The 25,629-nt window shown below is 36.2% G+C and overlaps 1 protein-coding gene across 1 annotated transcript in view; it reads right to left on the bottom strand.

The window, feature by feature from the left end:
* Positions 1 to 12,229: 12,229 nt before the first annotated feature.
* The window catches only part of LOC113233515 (neutral alpha-glucosidase AB), a 35,296-nt gene continuing 21,896 nt past the window's right edge, over positions 12,230 to 25,629 (bottom strand). Inside the window, exons 12-20 of the mRNA XM_026468638.1 lie at positions 23,873 to 23,970; positions 22,330 to 22,452; positions 21,104 to 21,269; positions 19,603 to 19,739; positions 18,758 to 18,870; positions 15,945 to 16,102; positions 14,592 to 14,705; positions 13,611 to 13,720; positions 12,230 to 12,903 (exon numbers count right to left, since the gene is read on the bottom strand). Of these exons, the coding sequence (XP_026324423.1) occupies positions 12,690 to 12,903; positions 13,611 to 13,720; positions 14,592 to 14,705; positions 15,945 to 16,102; positions 18,758 to 18,870; positions 19,603 to 19,739; positions 21,104 to 21,269; positions 22,330 to 22,452; positions 23,873 to 23,970 (1,233 nt within the window). The 3' untranslated portion in view covers positions 12,230 to 12,689. The remainder of the gene's footprint in view (positions 12,904 to 13,610; positions 13,721 to 14,591; positions 14,706 to 15,944; positions 16,103 to 18,757; positions 18,871 to 19,602; positions 19,740 to 21,103; positions 21,270 to 22,329; positions 22,453 to 23,872; positions 23,971 to 25,629) is intronic.

The following is a 25,629-nucleotide window of genomic DNA, read 5'->3' as shown; positions in this document are numbered from 1 at the left end:
AAATTCTTAATTTAACTTCTTAGGATGATAGTAACACTTAACCATTATATGTAGGTATATAAATTATGAGATCCTCGTTATAGGAACTTAATAAAATCAGTCTTACAGTCTTACATATTAACAATATTAGTACCGTTGTTGCAGTTTCAAGTTAGATAGTAAAATGTCTTTTAACTGACTGGCTTACATAAATTATATTTGCTTACAGGCTTACATAAATTGTGTTTATAACAACACATTTTTTTTAAATATTAACCGAAGAGTTTTAAAACTCTTCGGTTAATAGATTGGTTGCGGAATTGGAAACCGGAATGTTTAACCAAAAACCCCTTCTATTCTCAGGCATCAGAGGTACAAGTTTTTGTATAATCTCTGCTTTACGATCTGCAGTGATTCCTCGTGGAATATTTTTAGATTTAACCTCGGGGAACTTTTGGGTCTTTATAATTTTAGCTTTTAAGAAGTCCAATGATTAAAACATCTCATTATGACCCGATTTATACTTAAGCACAAATTGACCCCTTTCAACTTTAACTACCATTATATCCTTGAGGTAAACCCTGTCTTCCATGTTTCTCAGTTTATATTGCGACGATAAGTCTTCATATGAATAAAAGTCCGAAACATCCAACGATTTGACAATACATTTGCGATTATTTGCCATTTTTACTCTTTGGACATAATCATCAAAATCGTACACTTTATTTTTACCTAACATTTTCTCAACCTGATGATGAAAATGGTCAGCAGACATGAAGGTATGTCCTGGCTCGAAATATCGTATCTCGATTGTATTCGCAGCTATTAAAGAACTATTAATAATATTTACTAAAAACGACATCAATGCCCAATTTTTATTTTGAGATGCACAGTTATCTGCCCACAAAATAACATTTTCGGCATCTCGTTTGTGAAACAAAAAAGCCCTAAATGTTGAAATTATGTCATGTTGATGGCGACCTGATATAGACTCATTCCAAACAACTGCGAATGGCATATCATCTTTGGATGTTTTTCCCAAAGGCACGAAACTTTCATTAAAAGCAATTATTCTTGGGCAGAAAATTGAGGTTTTATATTGATCTAATCTTGGCAACATGATAACTTTTTGTAAATCTACGGAATAACGAATAGTAGTTTTATCGACAATGGCATTATCTACATCTTCTTTGTATTTTATTCGACTTTCTGTATATCTTAATTTATGAACAGTATACTTATTACAAACATCACAGACAGAATCAGGGTTTTTATTATGTTCCGGGTTATGTAGTTTATATATTGCACATAATTCACATTCCTCGTTTCCAAGGTGGGTAAATGATATGTTTAAATCATTTTTGACTACTGTGCGGTAAGTTTCTAAAGATACTTTAATATTGAGAAACTTTTCGCCAAAGTTTTTATACATGATTGGCACATTAATATCACTGGGCAGATAAAGTTTATAAGGAGCATGCTCTCTTCGGTAGTGGGAAATTGCAGGATTGTAGCTTAAAATATGACTTTTTATAATACTTCTGTCTATTTTATTGGCTCTTTCATAGACACCCCTGCGACCTTTTTGCTGATCGACGGGTCTTTTTAGGGCAGCAAGAACTCTCTGATCATTTTTTGGGTGATACCCCAAAGTTGTTAGAAAGAATAGTTTGCAAACTTCGAATTTAATATCATCTGGATTTGTTAGAAAATATGCATATGTTAGTTTCCTTTTCGGTATTTCCCTACTTGTTTGTTTTCTTCTTTCAACAGCTTTCGTTTCAACCATACCTTTAATAAATATACCCTGTGATTCTTTGCTCAGTTTACAGTAATAATTGTTTATTACCTTTCTTTGGTCTTCGTTAATGTTCGTCGAACATTTACGTCTACAATTTTCCGTGCATGCCCTTTTAAGTGATAGCTTTTCAATCAGTAATTGCTTTTTAATCTTCTTTCTTTCTGTTAATGACTCTACAAACACATGTCTTTTCCGTGGTAAACCAGACTTAGTTAATCCTTTTCCTTCTTGTACAGGATTATTAATTAGATTTAATTGCTCAGAATTATTCAAACTATTATTAACATTATTTACTGCACTCTCACAATTAACTTGAGTTGAATTATGTTCTAGCAAAGATCCGTTAATACTAATGTCAGGGTTATTGGTTTCTATTGCTGTAGTATCTTCTTCTGGAATAAATGTTCTAACATGAGAGATCAGTGAATCTTCGCAATCAGTGTCGGTTGTGTCAGAAGCAGGTATATAATCTTTATCCTTTACACTATCATCAGAATCTTCGAATAAGCTTTGATTATTATTAATTTGTGAATTTTCGTTTTCTTCATCCGAGCTACTTAGAGTTTCATTACATTTGAGCAAACCTTCATCAAAAGACTTTTTCTCAATAAGCAATCTATCAAAGTCAGTCATATCATTTGCCATTACAGCACTACGTGAATTTCTGTATTCATTATCAAAATCAAATATTTTTGGATGATCATTAAAATTTACATACCGCAGCCACATTGTGTTAATGTCGGTAATTACACGTTGTTCACTCACGTCGGTAAATACACGTTGTTCACTCACGTCGGTAAATACAGGTTGTTCATTCACGTCCGTAACTGCATGTTGTTCATTAACGTCGGTAACTACTCGTTGTTCATTCATGTCGGTAGTATTTGAGGCTGCTTTTCTAGCCAAAGCCAGAATTCGGTCACTTCTGGACGTCATGTTGTCTGGAAAACAAGTTATAATGCTACTAGCAAGCAACACATTCACACAAACAAGCTAAGGCAACAGGATTAGGAAACCGATAAATTAAACGTGATGTTAAAAATAAAATACAAGTTCGGAAAACTATAAATGATTTTGTAAAACCAGCTTATACTCTATTCGCGTTAAGATTAGACATTTAAAGAAACCTTTTTTACTGTCTGTTCAACCGATTTTAACTTCTATTCCGTATGCATTTGGATGGCATTCAAAGAAAATAAGTCGTTAAGAAACTAACCATTCCATGCAGCCGCCATTTGACATTCCACTAACGTAATAAAGCTCAAAATTGGTTGAACGGACAGTAAAAAAGGTTTCCTTAAATATTAGATATTTAAGGAAACCTTTTTTACTGTCCGTATTATTTTGAACAGAGTATACATGCATAGTTATTTTGCACATGTAGTGTAGTATAAGTAATTAATTGTAATTTGTATATTATGGATATGTAAGTAGGTTACAACGATTACGACAATAATTTTCGAAATAAAGTAAAGTAAAACTAGCACCAAACTTAATATTATAACTTGTTAATAATACCTTTATATTTCACTAGTTATAAACAGCTATAATATTATAGACCCGAATACAAAAACTAGGAAAATAAGTATACTCACGAGTGATTTTGGCGCCAATTTTATTCTCCGACGCACGTCAGCCCCGTTTGTTGCGTGGAACGCGACTGATTTACGCACTTGCCCCTCCCCGCACAACCCATTCGGACCCTAATTGCCTTAGAATATTTGCAGTAACAAACGTGTTTACCTTATTAGTTCCAGGCAAGTCTACGCATAAAATGTAATATTCCTAAACATAATTACAGTAGTGAATCTTGCTGTTTTTTTTAAAAAAAATAAAAATTCGCTGACTTATCATAAACACAGTAAGTTGTACTTACTGTATTTATGGTAAGATAATAGAATAATACATTGCGAAACTTTTAAGCATTAATATAGTATATACTCTTACTGTGGATTTGTTAAGGTTTAGTATAACAATGTTTATTCTCAACACTTAATATAATTATAGCAAATTGTACTTACTGTTAATATGTTTCAGTGACTCTTGATGAAAAATACTCATAACTTAAAAATAATAAGAGCAAAATAACTTACTGTACCAATACCTAGAAAATCGTTTTAACTTTATGAAAAAATCAACCGTATGTGCCCATACTGCAATTATAATAAGTATGCCTTGGCGCTAAAGGTGTCTTACTGTAACTATGCTTAAGCTTATTTGATGTTCTAAACCACATTTTCAAATTTTAAGTATACAGAAATGTAGGTCTCAATCTCTACATTCTAAATATATACTTAACTCAATATCGACCAAATTGTGACTTACTGTAATTATCATAAGCACGGCAGTATAGAAATGCTGTAGTTCAAATTCAAATGTTGATATTGTACGTAAATAAGATTATTGATTTGAAAACCGTTATCCCACAAGCTAGATTACAATACCATTTTATTTCAATCTTAAATGTAAAAAGAACGTTTGCATATTTAAACCACGTTTTTCTCGTGATTTTTAAATGCTTCCTATGGCGACCGTGTTACGAAAATATACAAGTTTATTTAGCTGTTTAAAAATATCGACTCATCCGTAGAACAAAGAACTATATGCAAGACTGCTTGTTCTCAGGACGTAATACATTTCGTTCGTTCTTCTTCTCTTGTTCGATTTTATATTTCCGAAACGAAATAAGAATATATGAATTCTCAAAACGCCTTTACGTAAGCCTTAATTTGAATAACGAAATTATTATCATAACGTACTTTTTTTTTTTTTTTTTTTTTTTGTTACTTATTCTCTTTTCGCTATATAATCACATCAGACTCTGTTCTTCGGATGAGTCGATATATTTTATTAACCGCCCTCAAAACGAGGAGGAGGTTCTCATTTCGACTGTATGTTTTTTTAATGTACCTACGTTACGCGATAGCTCTGGCATTTGTGAACCGATTTTGATGATTCTTTTTTCGTTGGAAAGAGGATCTCAGATGTGGTCCCATTTATATTTGAAGACAATACTCCACCTCTAAAGGTGGCAATTTAGGGGATGAATGACTTTTTAGGTCGGCTTTATTCAATAACAAAAAAGTGTAACAGAACGGCATCCACCACGGTGTTACAGCAATTTAGAAACAACAAAATAAAAACAAAATCAATCAGAATTAAAAATAAAAATTTAAGACAAAACATATCGTTACTAATTCAAACTTAAATTATTAATATCCCAGTAACAAACAGATCACACTGCGGTGATGACGCGAGTACGGCGTTGAGGGGTGTAAGGTGTGTGAAGCAGCGAGTGTCGGTACTGTTCAGTGCGTGAAGGCACGGTTGCTAACAAGGGCACATCACGCCGCCTGGTACAGTAGTCATTTGGCCTTCATTTAAGAGCAGAATACCAAAAAATTGCAATGGCAATTGAATAGTTGGATGGCTAGCCACTGATTAGTCTCGTCTCTAACTTTCAGCAGAATACGAAACTTACAAAACTCTGCCATTGACAATCTATCGACTAAGATGATTTAAAAATTCCTGACATTACCTGCCCCCGTAGAATGACTACGCATGATAGTCGGGACTTGCGCGATAAGTTGAAATAAGTGCGCCCTATTGGCTATCAAAATTAGATCTGATTGAGACAGCCATTAGCCCGCGCTTATTTCAATTTTAACGCGAGTCGCGATTAGGAACTCAGGGAACAACCCCACCGCGTACTTAGGACCCGTCGGCCAAGGGAAGTCCTCAACGACCCTATTCTACTCTCGCCACTTTGAAGGCCAACCAGATCGCTAGTTAGTCCCGTCCCGCACGCACCAACCGTCCTCGCCGGCGAGGTCGTAGAGACCCCTCATTTCAGCTCGTACACTGGTAGATTCTCTCCAACAGCACGCCCTTCTGGCGGAAGTCTCCAGTAGCGCCCTGAGCCGAGGTCCGTACCCACTTGGGCGCCCTCGGGCCCGCTACTTAGCTTTAAGTTTATTTTAGGGGTTATGAGCCTTCAGCTCGCCCTTTTCTCCGGTGGCGCAGTAAAGGCCATCAGCGGCCAACTGCAAAATATCCTTCATAAAAAAAAAGGGGGGCTGGCATTTTCTGTAACGGTAAGATGGTGCCATAATTCGAGATGAAACACCTCTTCACACTCTGGTGATATTGAACTGCTTTCGATTCCTACGTAATCAATTGTAAACCATAAAAATATTGCATTTTATCATAGATCACTTAATTTTTTGTAGGTGTATTATACCTACTCAACATTAAAAATGAAGAATAATGAGTTCGTATCAAATTTAATTGCAATATCTCAAAAAGGCTCATTTTAGTCCTATCAATATATCTAAACGTTCACTTGTCAAGTTGTAAATTTGGGCTTACGATTCTTTACGTAGGAGGGTTTGTTATGAATACCCATCTGAACAGGTCGTCTTCACTTCCCATGTCCTGAGCATAAAATCAAAAGCTTCCATTAAATCTTTCAAACAAAAGACGCATCTGTTATTGTATTTTCCGTGCTACTAGAATACGCTATTTTGGCTATAGAAAAGTTATTTAATCGCCATAGGAAGTTGTTTTAGGTTACGTATACGATCTCGCTAGAATTTCATTCTATTTTCAAGTATTTTCTTACCACGGCTTTCTGTCTCGAAAGTCAACCGTACGTTCAAATTAAAATAGGATTTCAAGCTGTAAGTCAGACTGACTTTGAACTTAATAGCTCTTTAAGGCTAGCTATTTTGAATCATCTCTAGCTTCTTAATGGTAACACGGTTATGATTTTTTTTCAACATAAAGTTGTTAATTTTAAAAAGAAAGTATGTTATTAAAAAATAAAACAAAAAAATTATAACTGTTTTTTATTTATCACAAGAAATTCTATAATTCCTTCATTCCTCATTTAATCAAAAGGAAAATGATTCCATAACGTAACATGAAAACGAATGGATTCGATTTTTAACGTAATGTTCTCATTATAAGATACAAAAAGCTATAGGAAACAATGTCATCACTATAAATAAGTTTTGGAGTGTACAATATTACATTGCAAACAAATATAAACACCTTTAGGTCAAAAACTTCTAAAAATCGTTAATTGCCGAATTCGTATAAAACAATGCATTCTTTTTGCTGTTTATTAGCTTTATACTTACTACGTAATGATCTTAAATATGCTATTTAACATACATTTTTGAGGATATTTTTGTTCACATATATCATTGCGATCGATTGAAGGGGTGAGCGGAGACACCTGAATGCACTTTGGATTTTAACAACTACAAAACTGCGTCTAAAATTACACATTGCTCTATTACCAGCTTACACTTTTAATTACGAAATTACTTTCGCGCCAATAAAAAAACTGAAGCGTGGTACTTAGTTGTTTCTTAATTTCTTTCCGTTAAGGAAATGGCAATGGTTTAAAGACATACAGTTATGTGTTGGAAAATTTTATGGGTAATTTTTAGGTTAGTTTTTTGTACTTAATTTTGGTGACAATTTCTTTTTATTTAAATATTTATAGAATATCATCATGAAGTATTATTTAATATTCGAGTGTGGTAACCTGAAATATTCTTTAATTTTCACGACGTTATATTGGTGTAATTAAATAGTAAAAATTGTCATCAAAATTGAGTACCAAAAGCTTACCTGAAAATTACTGTTATAAACGATTGATTGAATGATCTGTTAGGTACTTAGAGGATGGAAAAAGGTTAGGTACTACGGTAATATCATTGCTATAACAGCAACACTGCGTAAACATATTTCGACTAAAGCACTTGAATCCAAGGTCATGAAATAAATTATTTAAAAAATGTAGAAATAATCACACTGTTGAATCCGGAAAATAGAAAAATATGAATCTAGAAACTTTCATTACGTCACTTTATTGTTGAGGATGTTATATATGCTTTCGTCATCATCATCCGACATCACCCGCTGATGGATAGACTGTATACTTAATTAAATAGGAACTCTATAGTTAGAAATGAAGTCAACTATGCAAGAGCGCTACACTACAACGTATATTAATTTGCCCCCAATGAGTAAACCGAGGCGCGCACAAAGGTCCACATTTTATTAAACACCGATAACGGATACCTGTTTCGCTCCCTGTATTAAAACGTGACCTGTCAGGTTTATAATTCACCCCTTCACGTTTCAGTGGTGGTACGGTAAACAAATTCCTTTTTCAAACACCAGAGATTTTTTTTTATTAACGACACATGCCTGGCCACATTTTATATAACAATTAATACAATAGGTAAATTCTTGAATTTATGCGAAATATAGATATAGTCAAAACATTACATTCGACAGTGGTATAATGTATTTTTAATAATATAGTGTAGGATCTCCACGGGTGTAATAGGACGTGATTACAGGCGTCAGCGGGCCGCTTTCTCTTGCTCCTACTGGTAGGAGCACGAGGACTAATATGTCCTTATGCTCCTACTGGTAGGATCAAAAGGATAAATATGTCCTCGTGCTCCTATTAATATATTGTCACCTCTATATAGTAGGTAACATCTTATAACGCGGCAGTGTATATCATTTTCAATTAGGCACCTTCAAAGAAGACGCTTGTAAAAGCGTTCCAGTGGTAATTTTCATACAATATTTACAAGATATAAATAGAATATACTCTAGCCAAATTTGATATAGAATGTTTTATAACAATGTTGCTAGGCAACCAATGACAGCAGGTGAAAAGAATTTTTTTGTCAATGCGCATTATTGAGGCTATGCCGACGGCCTGCTTGTGTATGGAATTTAAATGGGTAAGTAGATAATTTGGTTATGTAGAAGTAATACTTACCTAGTCAAGACGAAACGAAACAAAATTGTTAGATTTTATTTTGTATTAATTTACTACAACGCTGCCAGCATCTTGGGCACTTTGCCGCGGGAACCCAATTTTATTCATTTAAGTCTAGTTTTAGTTTCTAGTATTTAAGCTTTTATAATGTATGTATTTACTACATATTTCTTCTTTCCTCTGAACTTGAATTACTAATTGAACTTAAATGTTTGCAATCTCTCCCTTCAAATCAGAGAATCGTTATGGTTGCCAGAGTTTTATAAATAATTGATTTCTAGTATTTTTTATGTTAGTTTGAAATCATTAACTAGTGATTAGAAACTTGTATTCATCACAGACAAGACTTGAAGATAAGTATTATCAATAGCCTAGTCAAATTTTGGGGAAAAATATTGCAATTGTGGTAACTGCATAACAGTCTCGTGGTGAAAACCCTAAAAAACATATTCTTTCGTTTGTTGACATTTATTGTAAATCGAATTTGGCTAAAGTCTAGACCTTGTATGAAAATTAGTAGTGGCGCCACAGACGCGGAAATCCGTGCATCTTTCGTACGTTAAGTCCGTAACGTGCGTAACGCATCGTTGTAAAGCTTTTTCTGACCAGCTGAAGCCACTTCCCCGTCCATAAGGGAAACTCCCTCATGTTCATAACAACTTTACGATAGCCGGAACTTATAAAGCCGGATACTCATTAGAGAGCTGTGACTGTAACATGCGAGATACAGTAACAAGTCTCTAGTGTGTACGCGTGAAAGTCTTCACTCGCTAGAATGAATATTGGTAAAGTTATCGTCAGCTCACTGCGAAACACGCGTTCCGCTCGCGAACTAAGTACACACTATGATTGTTTGTGATTATAACATGCAACAGTTACGGTTACAACTCGCTAGTGAGTACCCGGCTTTATAGGTAACTTGGGCGATTTTAACTACAGTGTGACAAGGGCTTTGAATTAACAAGGTTGTTAAGTATAGACAAGCATTTGAACTAAATTGTACACCCAAGTTCATTATACTAGACTTAATACTTGTGAACTGTATAATACTTCTTTTTTTAATATAGGTTAATTTCACATTATCTATACTGTCAAGAGAAAGGCTTTAATTAGACATTTAAAATCAATATTAAGGTTGGATAGAGCTTTTCTAGACTATGCCCATTTATCCTAACATATGTTGTTGGAGTTATAATCTGTATGTGAGAGGTAAAAAACTACCAAATAGTAATTTTTACTATAGAGCGTTTTAAAGAAAGTGAGAGAAGACTTTAATTAGATATTTAAAATCAATATTAAGGTTAAATAAAAAACAAACAACGATAGGACTTGTCTTTTACCATTGCGTGATTTTCACAATGTTTGTAAAAACCCCTAAATTCCAAAATTAGGACCTGACGTTTTTTACCTCTCCTCCTGAGATAGACAAGCGCCTGGGTCTTAAACACGATACTTTATTAACCCATTAATGCCCGAAATCGAGGGCATTTTTTTTACAAATTAAATATGTTTTAAATCTAATTTTGTTTAAATATAATTATATTCTTACAAAATGTTAATTGCTTTCTAATCCAGAGGATTCAATTTGTCTTTCTATTGAATCGGTTCGCTTGCAAATCGCATTGAAATAATCGATACAAAAAATCGTTAGATCGTGCGACCATACTGAGAATCTACAGGACTGCAAGGTAGATATTATGCGAAGTTGCCTCTTTCTCGTCTAAAAAAGACTTTTTTTACAACGAAATTTGTAATAAGTATTGTATTATACCAAATACCGAATTCGCCGTTTCCGCCCAAGATTTTGGGCAGAAGTGAGTTAAAACCACTTTAGGTAAAAACCTGGGCCGGTTGATTGGGTTTTAACCCATTGTCCATCTTTGCTCTCGCCTACAGAATTGAATAATGGATATATAAATAAAGATCGTGTTTCATTAGGGCGTGACAGGTGCCTGAGCGCATTAAGAACGATGTTGCTTAGTACTTACTTACTTCTCTATAATTTTTAATATCATGCATATTATATCTGGCGAGCGACAAATCTACATAAAAATTACGTGACTAACAAGTAATAATAGATAGACAGTAAATTGAAATTGCGCGCGCGTAGATTCGGCAGCGTTTTTTTCCTAATAGATTTGTATATAGGACTGAATACCATTTGATTCAAAGGTCCTTGTAAATATAATACGAGGCTATTCATTCTATACTTAAAAATGATAACACTTTTGTGTAAATTACACATGATACTAACTTATGTAAATCTCTACTTTATGATACATTGCGTTTAGTCTAATGATTCAAAACTATTGTTTTTTATTTATTCTAGACGCATTTTCAAATCTATGTGAACTTTCAGTCTTACATATTTGTAAAGATCATAGTTGTAGACATGTGTATTATCATTCGTGCGTGGTTTGAATATTTTTTGTCAATTAAATTTACAAACCTATTTCGTCGTCGCCAATCAAGATATTAAAATGGCGCTAGAAGTAAATCAAAATGGCGTCATGAAGAAATCAAAATGGCGTCATGAAAACATCATAATGGCTTTGAAATAATGACTAAACGCAACTTTGCAGTGAGTGTTTAGTTCTAAAATAATCCGCTAGATGATAAATGATTATGATATTTCAAACAATACTGAAAACATACAAGTTTAAATATTTTTAAATTGTTTAATAGTTTTAACAGATACAATAAGATAAAAAATACCTGAACTGTGATTATAACAGTAAAGTACAATTCTATGAAAGTTAAATATGAAACTTGCAATTTTTAAGAAACTTCCAGTTTTAAAAGGGTGAATATAAATTAAAACTGAACTTTTGGCTTTCTCCCACACGCTTGTTAACCCTTTATCTATGCGCAATCTTAGTCGAAAGCCTTTAAAAATGTAAGCAAACATGATCGACTAACAACATAGTATTCATCGAGTATATAACCAGAAATAGAGACGCAATAAGGGCCATATTTCCTGGTAACACATTAGCGATACAGCTCTTATAAATATCAACTCTCGTTTGCAGTGAAATATAGACAGGCCAACTACTGACCTGTGTGTACGTCTCCGTATATTCCAAAAATATTCTGTTTATTTATTGTAAGAAGGATAATATCTCTAGCAATGGCGTGCTGTTTCATTCGGTGATGTGGTGAAAAACAGCAAAACATCTAATTATAAAACAAACGGAATAAATTGTCATCGGTTATTAAATATCCTCATCCCCCCTCCCCGTTCCTGCTCAGAAGCACGCGTGCTGGCCTTCGTAGTCACCGTTTCACTACCTGCCGAATTCCATCGCGTACTAAAAGGTTCGGTGGCTCCTTTCTCTGCCGCACGGTTGACAAATGGAACTCCCTTCCGGCACATGTCTTCCCTCCCTCTTATGATATGGGGTCCTTCAAACGAGGCGTGAAGAGGCATATTGTAGGCAGGCAGGGTGGAGGTGGCTAGTGCAGTGAGGATTTCATCGCTGCACTAGGTTCTTTCGCGTTTGGATACCACTTTCCACTTAACATCAGGTGGAGTGGAGTCATTTGCCTGTCATGTATAAAAAAAAAAAAAAATGTAATTTATTGACGACACCCGTCAATTGTTTCGAATTCGGGCTGGCCAATCGGAGCGCAGTTGTCACAGTAATGATATGGCAGTATAGTTTTCAAACAAATTAAATGCCATTTCGTCTCTATTTCTGGTTATATACTCGATACTGATTGTATCACTAAAAAATTAATAATTACACAACCTCAAATACTTTGACGTGAAGTTTTATTTCAACTAAACCTATTGCTTAAGGATATTTTACGTTTAAATTAATTATAATCAATTGAATAATGTTCTAATAGGGTCATGCTCCATTCAAATGAGTCGTTACGGTATAATAAAGAAAAAGAATACATTTTGGCCTTACAGAGAACAGCACATATAAATATTTTTGTTCTTCATGGGTGCAATGCAATCGATTCCCTTTATTTCTAGTATCTCTTTACGCCGTTTAAGTTCAGATTGTCGAAAATGAAGAAAGCTCACATTTAACTTCTCATAAATAACCTAGCGGATCACACAGAACACCGACTAATTACGGAATCTAAATATTAATATCCAAATGTGATTGTCCATGATGCCGCCATTGTGGCACCAGGTTTCCGCACGACCAGAACGTCGTTACCCTTGTGTAATGTCAGTTGCAGAGCCGTTGTTTTGTCACCTTGTGTCAACTTAGCCGATTTGGGCGAGTTTCTGATGCCCGCGATTACAACACGTTCCAACCAAGACCGAGTTGGGTACTTGGCATTTTTGTTCACGATACTGTAAATGAAAAGTTACTTGAAATAAATGTGGGAATTTCTTCAGCTCCTAGAGGTAACATTTTTCTTTTTTATTCTTCGTAATATTAACACGTTCACAGTCGACGATTCCGCCTGGAGTAACAAATTGGCTTCAACCATAATTCCACGCATACCTATGGAGTCGCAACAGACGATTAAAGTCCTGATGTTTTGAATTTGTGAATTGGGTAGTATATATAGGTGTAATTTTTCAAAAACAAAACAAAATAATTTGGATATATTAATGTGATAAGGCAAAACCAACTCTATTTTACATAAATTCCGATGGGCTTACGGGGTTGATTTTGGTCTTTACGCTGAGCTACGGCCGCTTTATCACCACAGCGCACACATGCAATGCGTGCAAAAAATTACATATTTCTCTGTCTGTCCTTTTTGTTATTTAATCTTTTGTTTTTTTAAATTTAAAAATAATGATATCTCGTTTTAATGCTTACATTGTATTTATGCGGTGTTACTTTATTTGTACTATTGTTTTTTCGATTATTTTTTATTACCAACACAAGTGGAAATAATAAATAGACAACGGTCCTGGTCCTAGGTAATTAAGTACCGGGACTTTAACCCGGGTTTGCACTGTATGAGTGCTCGTACATAGTACAAGTGAGGAGTCGGTATACGTCCTCAATATCCTATAGTAATGAAGCTTTTAGAAACAATACTTACGTGTAATTAAGTTCGTTATTCTTGTAATCGATATTTGCGTAGATGTACTTGCTGTCGCGGTACTCGTAGGTCTCGCCGTCGTCTATGTACAGTGTGCCGTGGGCGGCTTTCTGTAATACGATTCAATGTAATAATAATATTAGACAACATCAGATACGTTGTTCTGATTCCAAAGTAACTAGAGCACTTGTGTTATGGAAATCCAAAATTGTGTTATTTATTGTGTTATGGCAATTGGAAGCGTATCAAGAGGCTTATAGGTGACTCGGAATTAGTAGAGGCGAAGCTGCAGAGGCTTGAACACCGCCGCAAAGTAGCCTGCTTATCGGTATTCTACAGGATGTATCACGGAGAGTGTGCGATGGAATTGCATAATTTGACTCCGCATTCCCCTTTCCATCATCGCGGGACTAGACGTGGGCTGGGAATCCACCTCTATGTTGTGGATATTCCTAGGATTCGCACGAAGCGTTTCCCTTGCACATTTATAAGGCGAGCGGCTAGAGAGTGGAATTCCCTACCAGCGGACTTATTCCCCGAACGCTATAACTTGTACCTAAATAATGCCTATTCACTCTTGCCTGGTTTTCCAGGCAAGAGTGAATAGGCATTATTTAGCTGTGCACGCTCTATCGTCGACCTCATCATTACTTTCCACCGTCGTGAGATGGAAGTGAAATGCGGACTTATTTTTTATTTAAAAAAAAATCGGAAACAACGACGGTACCCAGACCAGAGAAAATTTAGTTTTCTACATTGAGCCAGCCGGGAATTGAACCTGGGACATCAGAGATGGCGACACCATGAAAACCGGTGTGCTTCCCTGGACGAGAGAGGAACTCTTCTGCATTTATTATGTTTTCTAAAAAGTCATGGAGCAAAAGTTGCTGTTGACGATGTTAGTAGGATCCACAAGGTCAGCAGCTGTGTGTACATTTACCATTCTTGAATTTTCAATTTTATAAAATATCGAGGACTCACATTGACGTCCAGGGCAACGACGAGCGTGTAGGGGTCGTCAGCCATCAGCGCCGATGACCGGCGCACGCGCTCCTTGCGTGGAATTATCGATCCTCCGCGCTGGTACACCGGGATCTGCGACAAGACAAAACACGATACAATTTATATAATATTGAGATATGAACATGACTGTATGATATTAATTATAGTCTGTCTTTTTTTAAGATGGAGTAAAAGGTCATTGCGCAAAAGTGTTGCATGCTTGCAAGCAGCTAGAGATTGCAGTTGATAAATATTCTATCGACTATCGATTGAACTTGGGTCACGCTCATGCAATAATTATCTGAACTCGTTTCATTTGAACCATCGACAGTTCATTATTGTCAATGTACTCCATCTTCAAAAAGCCAGACTATATTTCGGCCATTCTTACATTCGGTGTTCTCGGCCTAATTACCGTGGCCATTGGTTTTTCTCGCTCATCATACTCAATAATATTGAAATATGAAATATTAAGCTAAACTATAAAAAACAATGTTTGAACTTTCTAATTACCGTATCTATGGCTACGGTAATTAGATCTAATTACCGTTTCCATAAAATATTTGTGTCTTAATAACTTGAAAACTGCTTTGTTTATTCTAATGCCATTTAGACATATTAATACTTTAGCTTAAATTTTTCATATTTCATTGTTGTTGGGTATAAGGGTATAAGAGAAAAAAAACAATGGCTATGGTAATTAGGCTGAGAACGTCGAATGTGGGAATAGCGGATTTACATTGATTATTTTAATTAAATGACCAGTGTATTGACGTCCTAACCATTATAGATTTTAAGACATGCGTGGTTTTTTCGGTGACAATGCGCAACGGGAAGTGAGCGTGCGTACAGCTCCGGTACCTATCTGGAAAACAGGGAGGGTACTGTACACGCATCCGTGGTGGGTCACCCGAAGCACTAGCCTCTCGAGAACCAGATGAAGTCAAGTGACAGAGGTCTGTGATAACCTTGTACACTGGCAGATCTGAGGACCTGAACCTATAAGGTTCCTGTGCGCGTACAGGTTATAGTGCCTTCTCGTACACCCTAAGAGTCGGTGGGGAGGGTCACTGAATTCAAAACTAATCTAGAAAGATATGGGGCAGTTCTGTAAAGGTGGTAGTGATTTATCACTATTTTGTTAACGATGATTATTATTTAAAAGTATTGGACACATTTCGTATGCCTTGACAGTACATCATGGAAATCATAAAATAAAGTTTGTTAACCTCGTTATTGTCCACTCGTGATGACGAATAAAATGATTTGATTTTCACTTCCGTCCTCCACAGGAACACGTCCACCTTCAATAAACAAAAGAATCAGTATTACCTTGCCAATATTCACTTCCTGGTGCATGTATCCCGCAGCTGGAATGGCCTTGTAGGAGTCCACGTCGTACCATATGGTTTTGGACTCCTTGCCGGGCAAATACACTTTCACGCTGTTGACACCGGGTTCTGTTACCGGACGTACTAGGAGGTTTGCACCTGGTAACCGAGAATTTAGACATGATTAACATCCATCAACTTTTATTCCATAGGACAAATGAATATAAATAAACATTGACTTACAATTATATGGACGTCGGGTCCGCGCTAAAAAGTGTCCGCACTTGTAAGGCGCTAAAATCGTATACAGAGCGCCAAACTCCGCTTTAGTCTTCATTTGTTCGACTGACAGCGCGATACTGCGATGACATTACAATTTAAATTTCGAATAGGTTGACTTGGGACATTTTTTTCGTGGTTTTTGTATTAGACCCGTCGTCCATTTATTTGTAAGTCAATGTAAATAAATAAGAGTTTGTCCAGGCCTGTACTGCCACCTTACCTATTTCTGCCGCCAAGTACTAATATTAGCATTACTGCGTTCCGGTTTTTGAAGGGTAAGGGTATTTGTGAAATTACAGGCACATGGGACATGTCAGCTTATGTATCAGGGTGACGGGCGCAGTGGCAGTGCCCTTCAGATCTTTGCGACTTAAAGCTCTGAGTGGCGCTGCAACTGTTATGGACAGGCGTGTAGCTTACCACCAAACGCACAACTTGTTCGTCCCGTCACTTGATAGTATATATATAAAAAAAAAACCATTTTCGGTTTCATTCCATGATTTCTATATTTTTGGACAAAACAAATTAAAGTATCAGCGCAATTTATTTTGTTGCAATTGTATAAATTATAGTGGCATGTACCTTATTATTGTAATGTAAGTAAATATAAGTCCAACTCTCAAATTGTTAAACCTCACAGTAGCCTAACGGGGTTCATATGAACACATAAATTTATTAAGACCTTTTATAACATATGGTGGCAATGAATGTGATTCTTCATATGATACCTAGAAAAAATTGGATGGTAACTGAATAAAGAAGACGTTAGAAAACGACTATGTTGTTCAATAAAGTAAATGCTATTTCTGTTCATTAAGTATTATTTTAAGATATATAGTTCCAGACCTCATCCTCAAAAAATAAAAAAAAATTTCGTAAATTCTTATTTTTTATTTAATTGCGGTAAACAAATTTCATACAAAGGTCATTGACTTGCACGTGACTTGCAAACGTTTTGGACAGTGACCCTAATGCGCAGAAAGAAACGCATTTTAGATCTACTTGGTGGTGGGGTGTTGGTAGGGACGGCGGGGGAGTGTCGTATCGAGCGCGCAATTGGTAGATCACGTTGAAATCACACATACATTCTATTATAGTCAGTCACGAAATACCACGTGGTTTGGTATGTAAACAAGAGTTAGCAGTGCAAAGAAAAGAAAAAGGTAATCCATCAAGTACAAGTGCGTGTCTAATCTTAAGGCATGATGTGAAACGTTTAGTTTACGCGGAGGATACGAGTATCGAAGTTTCTGCTTTCAAAGTTGTGGAGTCTAATGCTGAAACTAAACTCACGTGCGAATCCTGCATAGCCACCAGCTGTGAAGCTAGGCACTTCTAGCAATAGTTTCATGTAACCTAAAGTCGGTAAGTACTAAATTTAATTTACAAAAAACTTTTTTCAGTCAACTTTACTAATTAATGTAAATAAATGGTAAATTATAACAATCGTAGTACATAATCGTAATTAAAAAAAATAGGCAAATAAGTGATCTAGAAAAATTACGTATCGCTCGGTGAAGCGGGTGGCGGGGTCACTGCCCTTACGCGGTGCATACAACTTCGAGACAATTTTGCAAAATTTTTACTAGATACAATTAATTAGCCAGAATATTGAACAGAATAATTTAAATATTATTAGACGTTTTAGCATTATTTCTATTATTAATTTCTTAGATGTGACGAGGATGCAAATTAACACACTGTATAATATGAATAATAAACTTTAGGAAAATTTCACGTTCTCTGTTCGACATCCGTCCTAAACAATTACTATCAAATAAGTAACACTCAGCCAAATTAAAAAAACAATGTCAAGTATGAAGCTTCATTCGCATAATTCGTCTAATTTTGTCGAGTATTACTTATTTGACAATAATTCGGAACGGGAGTAGTAGTTCCGAATCCGAGAAACGTACGTAGACGGTACGAAATTTGACAGGGATCATTATCTCTAGGCGTAAACGATATTCGTATTTTTTCGGATTCGAATCGGGCTTGGTGCACGAGCGACATCCGAAGCGAAGCTGAGTTTTCGAGATTTGTATAGCCACGGCGAAGCAACAGACGCTGGTTAGAATCCAATGATATCGAAGGTATTTTTGTGTTACTTCGAGCTTCATATCAATAATAATAAGATTCCTGTTAGTAAATCGTAATATCTGAAACAATCATCATCGAACGGAAAGAACAGAGATTAGGACTGCTCAGCGGATTTCTTTTTCGGAGCCATTAGAAAAAACAACTTTTTCTCTGAAGTAGACTACAACTGACCCGGTTCCTGAGATAGCTGCGCGATGCGAGAGGAAAAAACAGTTTACTTAACAGTTATGCCGCGGACGGAGAACGAGAGTACAGTGCCAGAATCATACATAAATAAATTCATAAATGCATTTAACTATTAATTTATAAAAGTTATTACGAGTATTTCCAGAATAAATTATAATTAATTTCTGCCCCTCGCCTTTCCATGTTGCGATGTCTGACAAGATGCACTGATAAATAGAATTAATTTAATCTCTACAGGTAACTCACCAAGCAAATATTCGTCATCAATAGTGAAAGTCTCTTCCTCGTCAGGGAATTCTTGGAAAAGCGGTCGCATCACGGGCAGGCCCTTGGTCGAGTGCTCGTAGAACAACGTGTACCTGCATACAACAAGATTACGGATTTGATTTCGGAAATTAGAAACGTGCTTTTGTAGATTATGTGAGAATTTTTTTTAAATCTCATGTAATCATCTATTTTTTTTATAGTAATCAGCAGCGAAATCACAAAACCCACTTCATTATACAAAACCCAGTTATTCCAACATATTCAATTAAACAAATTCATTCAATCAATTCATCGATTTGTAGTTGGCAGAACAGTTTGCCATCACTAAACTATCTATGGTCAGTAATCTGTTTGTTTACTTTTCTGGTATAATAGATTGGAACAGACTATACATCTATTTGCCAAATTTTACCTAGGTACCTTCTTCCCATCAAAAAGTTATCGCATAACAAAAATACAAAAAAATACAGCCGAATTAAGAACCTCTTCCTTTTCTTGAAGTCGGTTAAAAAGAAGACCCGAAAATTACCATTAATAGCTCGCGCGAGATTGCGCGGCATACATTTTATAGTAAAATTATCACGCGATAAAACCAACGATCACACATTTCAAACCTCTTCCTAATGAATTAGGTCATTATGAGGCATCTGTTTTAGAAAGGTATCAACTTGTAGGGGCCTAGCTAGGGACGTAACCCGACCTGGAGGATACGTACGGCGAAACACAGCTCTTTATATATCTTCTTTCCCGCGTTTGTTCTAACGTAAAATGATTCTTAGACGAGTTCTCGTGCCCAATAGTGGCATGTACCCTGTTTAACCTACCAGAAGTCTAGAAGAGCGTATCTGCGTCTTACGGCCTCGCGCAGCAAGGCAGTGGTGGCAGGCTCATACAGCCAAGGCTCACGCCGCTTGGTTTCGATATGGGAGTGCGCTCGGAAGAATGGTTGGAAGGCTCCGGCCTGCAAACAACAATCATTAATTCATATTTCATTTATTAACTTAATCATATTTCATTTGGTCATTCATACATTTTAAACTAGTACAGCCCCGTATGAAAGAGTTTGTCCAGGATACTGCCACCTTACCTATTTCTGCCACCAAGAAGTAATTTAATGTAAAGCATTACTGCGTTCCGGTTTCGAAGGGTAAGGGTGCTGGTGAAATTACAGACAGGCACGACACGGCAACGTGAGGCAAGGCACGGCGACGGGCGCAGAGGCAGTGCCAGTAAGATCATTGCGATTAAAAGCTCTAAGTGGCACTGGAACTGTTATGGATAGGCGTGTCGTTTACCACCAATGACTTGGTATCATAAAGAAAATTGTCTGTGATTGTTGCTTAGGCAGTTAGCTGTTGCCTTCGTCTTTTCACCATGCTCAATTACACACACAATAACATATAAACTTTCTAATTCTCATACAAAAACTCGTGGAATCATTGTAGGTGATATTTACTATATATTATATTATGATATTTATTTAGAAGCCGTAGTAGCCTAATGGTTTGACCTACTGCCTCTCAAGCAGAAGGTCGTAGGTTCGAATCCGGGCTCGCACCTCTGAGTTTCTCGGAATTTATATGCGAAATTTAATTTGAAATTTATCATGAGCTTATCGGTGAAGGAAAACATCGTGATGAAACCTGCACGTTGAAGAAGGGTCACAACCCTCGGAAAACGTGTGAAGTCCCCAACCCGCATTGGGCCAGTGTGGCGGACTATGGCCTAAACCCTCGTCTGAAAGGAGACTCGTGCCCAGCAGTGGGACATATAAATGGGTTGATGATGATGATATTTACTAGCACAGTATTGAACTGCGTAGTTGAAGCCTGCCACTAAATTGTCAAAAGTCAACTGTATATAAACTTGAAATGAACTTAAGAAAATTCGCCTACACAAAAAGCAATAAATAAATAATTTATTGTCTCCACAAACAGTGCTTGTAAAAATAAAAATAGATGCTTTACATAACGTCAAAATATAATCTGATTGTGAAGGCTGGTCCCTGAACTAGAAGAACCTGTATCTCAGGTAACCAGATCTCCACTCTCGGGCAGACTTAATAGCTATGGTTAAGCAATTACAACTGAAAACAAAATAAAAGTAAAAGTTACAATTTTAGACAGTACAAATTTTGTTCTAAGGAGGTTAAGCGTGCGAGCGTGCGTGCGTGCGTGCGTGCGTGCGTGCGTGCGTGCGTGCGTGCATGCGTGCGTGCGTGTGTGGAAAATCCTTCGATCCCCTGACATCCGTTTGTGAAAATTACTATCGAAGATCTGCCATGTCCAATTTGTTTAGTAAACTGCATTAAGGTGTGATCCTGACCTGGTACCATCTGGTCATGAGCTCCGCCTCCGGATATTTGAAGAACCCGCCGACGTCAGCACCGCAGAAGCTGACCCCGGCAGCGGCTAACGACAGGCACATAGGCACGGTTACTGCGAGGTGGCCCCACTCTGCCATGTTGTCCCCGGTCCATACCGCGGCGTATCTGCACGAACAACAAATAAATAAATTGCTTAAAAATTAGACGTAATTTCAGTAACAATACAAAATTGTGGACGGCAGAGGTTGTTTTTCTATAGTCGTGCTTATGGTTAAACGCCCCCATCCACATTAGATCTAAAAATGTGTGCCGTCAATCAACCAACATACATTCTTTCTAAATGACCAAACCATCGAAGTATCCCCCCTCTGTATTCTGGTCACTACATCATCTTTCATACCACAACGCTCTCTTACTACATTGTTTGGTATTCTGTCTTTAAGATTAATACCGCACACATTGCACAAAGCTCTCATTTCTACAGCATTCAACCTATTATTAATATATAAAAAAATATTACGTGTAAACAATGGTCGGAAATAGGTGTTCCATATATAGATACCTGTACACATATAGCTACAAGAAGCGACATAAAGTTGTTAAAATCACCAAATATGAATTAGTTCTCTATTATATATTTTAGTTAGTAGTAGTCTAGTTAATTATTACATATTAAATATAGATTTCATTAATTAATACTGATTAATAGAAAGAAAGAGAGACAACACATTTTTATTCTCTGTTTTGGTAAAAGGTCAATTATCTACTGCATTTTGACATGGCACCATTAGAATTACATTAAAATCCAACTTCGACTTCCTAGGTCAGTAGTTTTGTCCTACGATGCAGTAAAACCATTTCCGAAAATCCGGAATTCGAAACAGTAATTAATCACACGCGCACGCGCACGCACACATGAAATTATTTTTTCCATTTCATTTCTAAATACATTTGAGAAATTGTTTAAGTGTCTCTAATAAACTATAACATACAAATTTCAATGATTTTTGTTGCGGGAAGTGAGTAATTCGTTTTTCATCGATTCTGAGAAAGTCCTCTTTTTGAGTTAGTACACTATTGTATTAACAGTGCGATATGTGGGACAAGTTTTTCAGACCATTGGTCATAACCGAAACGACATGTAGAACTAGGTGGTCTCAGCTCTCAGCTGTTATCACTGCCCTGTTTTTTACCTTTACCTGACAGACGAAACGCAGTTACGTACCTCTGCGTGCCAGGGAAAACAGCTCTAGTCAGAATGAAGGGCCGGTATTTGGAGTCCGCTCGCTGTAAAGAGCCCTCGTGCGTGCCGCGGATGAAAAACAGCCCGTATTCGTTGTGCACATGCCTGCGTACGTATTAAAAATTTATAGCAGTGTAGCTTAAGTTAAGTTTTATAATATTTTATTAATAAATATAATATTTATTATATATTTTATGGTTTTTTTAATAATAACAAGGACAGACTAGCATGTTTAGCGTAACAAAAAAATAATCTCAGTTCAGAGTACTTTCAGGGTACTAAATACATCTATTTGTCAAGTTTTATTGAGATCGGTTACCGGAAAATGCGCGAAACCGGATTCATCCCCTAGTTTGCCACCTTTAAACGTGGAATATGTTCTTCTAATTTAAATGGGACCAATACTTTTTTGTTAAAAAAAAGAATGATCAAAATCGGTTCACAAATCTAGTTATCGCGTAACATACATACAAAACCACAGTCGAATTGAGAACCTTATCTATTTTTTGTAAAGTCGGTTAAAAAGTTAGAATATATATATATTTTTTTTATTTAGAAAAAGTACCAATTAAATTAATATCTCTTGACATCGTATTAGTAAAGTTTTTTCTGAAAAAAGTTTAGTAGCAGTAGAGGTCCTTGTGAAAGAGTTCGTCCAGGGAAGTACTGCCACCTCAACTATTTTTGCCGCCAAGTGCTGATTTTATATAAATTGCAGGCACATGGGACTTGTCAACTTATGTCTCAGGGTGACGAGCGCAGTGGCAGTGCCTGTCAGGTCTTTGCGATTTAAAGCTCTGAGTGGCACTGCAACTGTTATGGACAGGCGTGTAGCGTACCATCAGGCGCACGACTTGTTCGTCCCGTCACTTGATATTATATTTAAAAAATCTGTCTTTTTTTAGATTTTGGGACAAAACAGAATCAGAAGTAAATTAAATAATTGTAATGGCGGCACTTGAAATAAAACCAAAAATAACCGACGAGACTAAAATTTAACATCATAACATACATAGGTACGGTCCAAAAAGTGTAATAATAATGACTGTATACTAAGCTACAGGTTAAGTTATATAAAGTGTAAATTTTTATAAACTGCAAACTTGAACGCTATTGAAATGAATAAGGGAACAATTTCCAACTAATATTTTTATATGCTGCATTTTGCTTAAGATGTGACTTTTGTTCGTTACTTTTAACTGACTTCAAAAAAGGAGGAGGTTCTCAACTCGTCTGTATTTCTTTTGTATGTATGTTACGCGATAACTCAGCATTTGTCAACCGATTTTAATGATTCTTTTTTGTCAAAAAGAGGGTATCTCAGAAGTGGTTCCATTTAAAATTGAAATTCCACCTCCAAGGGTGACAAACTAATGGATGAATAACTTTTGCGGCCGGTTTTTTATAATAAAATCACTAACGTTCGAAGTTAAAAAAAATGAAGGAAGATGGCAAGTACCGTCAATTAAGAATATATATGTTATTCTATCATTTATCAGTGTTTACATTTACAAAAACACTTTACCTATGCTCCCAATATGAAGCCAGTCCCTCATGTCCGTCCTGGGGAGGTTTATAATGTCTGCAATCCTTTGGCATAGTGATTTCTGGACCGTTGAATACCTGTACATGATTAATAACATTGAAGGCATACAGCACACTTAATATACATCTAAAAATTAATATATTACCTTTATTTCACAGGTAAGTAAATTACACTTGAAATAGTCACACTAATTAAACTTTTCTACTCATTTGTAAGGTACATTTCCCTGAGAAGAATGAGTAAGAATATTCTACGGGTTGTTTTTTTTAATAATATCAAGTGGCGGGACGAACAAGTCGTGCACCAGGTGGTAAGCGACACGTCGGTCTATATCAGTTGCAGTGACACTCAAGATCTTTAAATCACAAAGATCTTATGCGCACTGCCACTGCGCCCGTCACCCTGAGACATAACATAACAAGTCCCATGTGCCTGTAATTTCACCAGCACCGTTACCCTTCTAAACCGGAACACATTACTGCTTGGCGGCAGAAATAAGTAAATTGTTAAGTTGTCCTTTGTCAATAAGCATTTGTGCACATTTACAATATTTATTTCAAATTTCATAGATCGAGACAACCTGAAAGAGCTAAACGGGACACTACCGTGGATTTTTGTCATCCAAGTACGCACTCACTATAGTTTTAAACCTCGTAAACGGCAAATCAATATTAACCGGAATCTCATTATCGGTGATCGGAAGTGAGGGACTTAGTCTACCTAAAACACCAACGTTTTAGTATGGACATACCCATCAATGCGTATAATTTTTTTTTACTGATTGTTTTCTAAATATTACAAAATACAGGTGGTCACATGTTTACTTTTTTAATAGCTAAAGTATTTAACTGCCTCAGTGGCCGAACGGTTACCATCTGCCTTGCAGAGGTCCCAGGTTCGATTCCCGGGCCGGGAGAAATATTTGTATGGCCTACAATTATTTCTCTCGTGAGTTTGGGTGTAATTTGTGGTTGTCTATGTGTGTGTCCATGGCACCCGCGACACAGGGTTTCCCTAGTGCGGGGCTATGTTGAGTGTGTGCGTTTATTTATATTTATTTATTTAAATACGTAAGTACCTAAAGAAACACGATTCGCTGGTTTTGAAGAACAGTGACCTAAACCAAAATACTTAGTTCATTTCTTAACTAATTGCACAACAATGATCAAAATGAGCTAAATTTTATTATAAAAAAGATATTGAGATTGTTATAGTTTAGAATAATCACGTGACAACATGGGACTGTATGTGATTTCTCCACATTGGCAGTTCATATATTCAAGTATAATCAGTTCCGAGAAGTCCCGGGATTTGTAGAAGGGAATGTCCACATTATTAGTTAGATTAGCGAAATTTACTTCCTCAATTCCGACCACTGCTCACTATAGAAGCCGATCACTGCTCATTACATAAGCCAAAACATTGTCCCGTAAATGAATTTGCGACTTTGTGAAGACTGTCAAGAACAGCCAGTTTTTTATACCTCCTATTGATCATATAAGTTTTATAAGATCCGAAGTTTCAAAGTGTACAAGGAATAAGAAATTTGTGTATACAATCTACTAATAACATCCATGGAATGCTCTCACAGACTCCATCAGGTCTCCTAGTTTATCCATCATTCAAAAAGAATGTCAGAATGAAAGAATGTAATCATCATCTTCTGTTATTGTATGTATCATATATTATATATACAGGCTGTATATTTGAAAGTGAGACATATTCATACATGTCAT

Source organism: Hyposmocoma kahamanoa, unplaced genomic scaffold (genome assembly GCF_003589595.1).
Source record: "Hyposmocoma kahamanoa isolate Upper Pololo Valley unplaced genomic scaffold, ASM358959v1 79, whole genome shotgun sequence".
In the NCBI taxonomy this organism is placed as follows: Eukaryota; Metazoa; Arthropoda; class Insecta; order Lepidoptera; family Cosmopterigidae; genus Hyposmocoma; species Hyposmocoma kahamanoa.
This window is presented reverse-complemented; position numbering and strand designations above follow the sequence as displayed.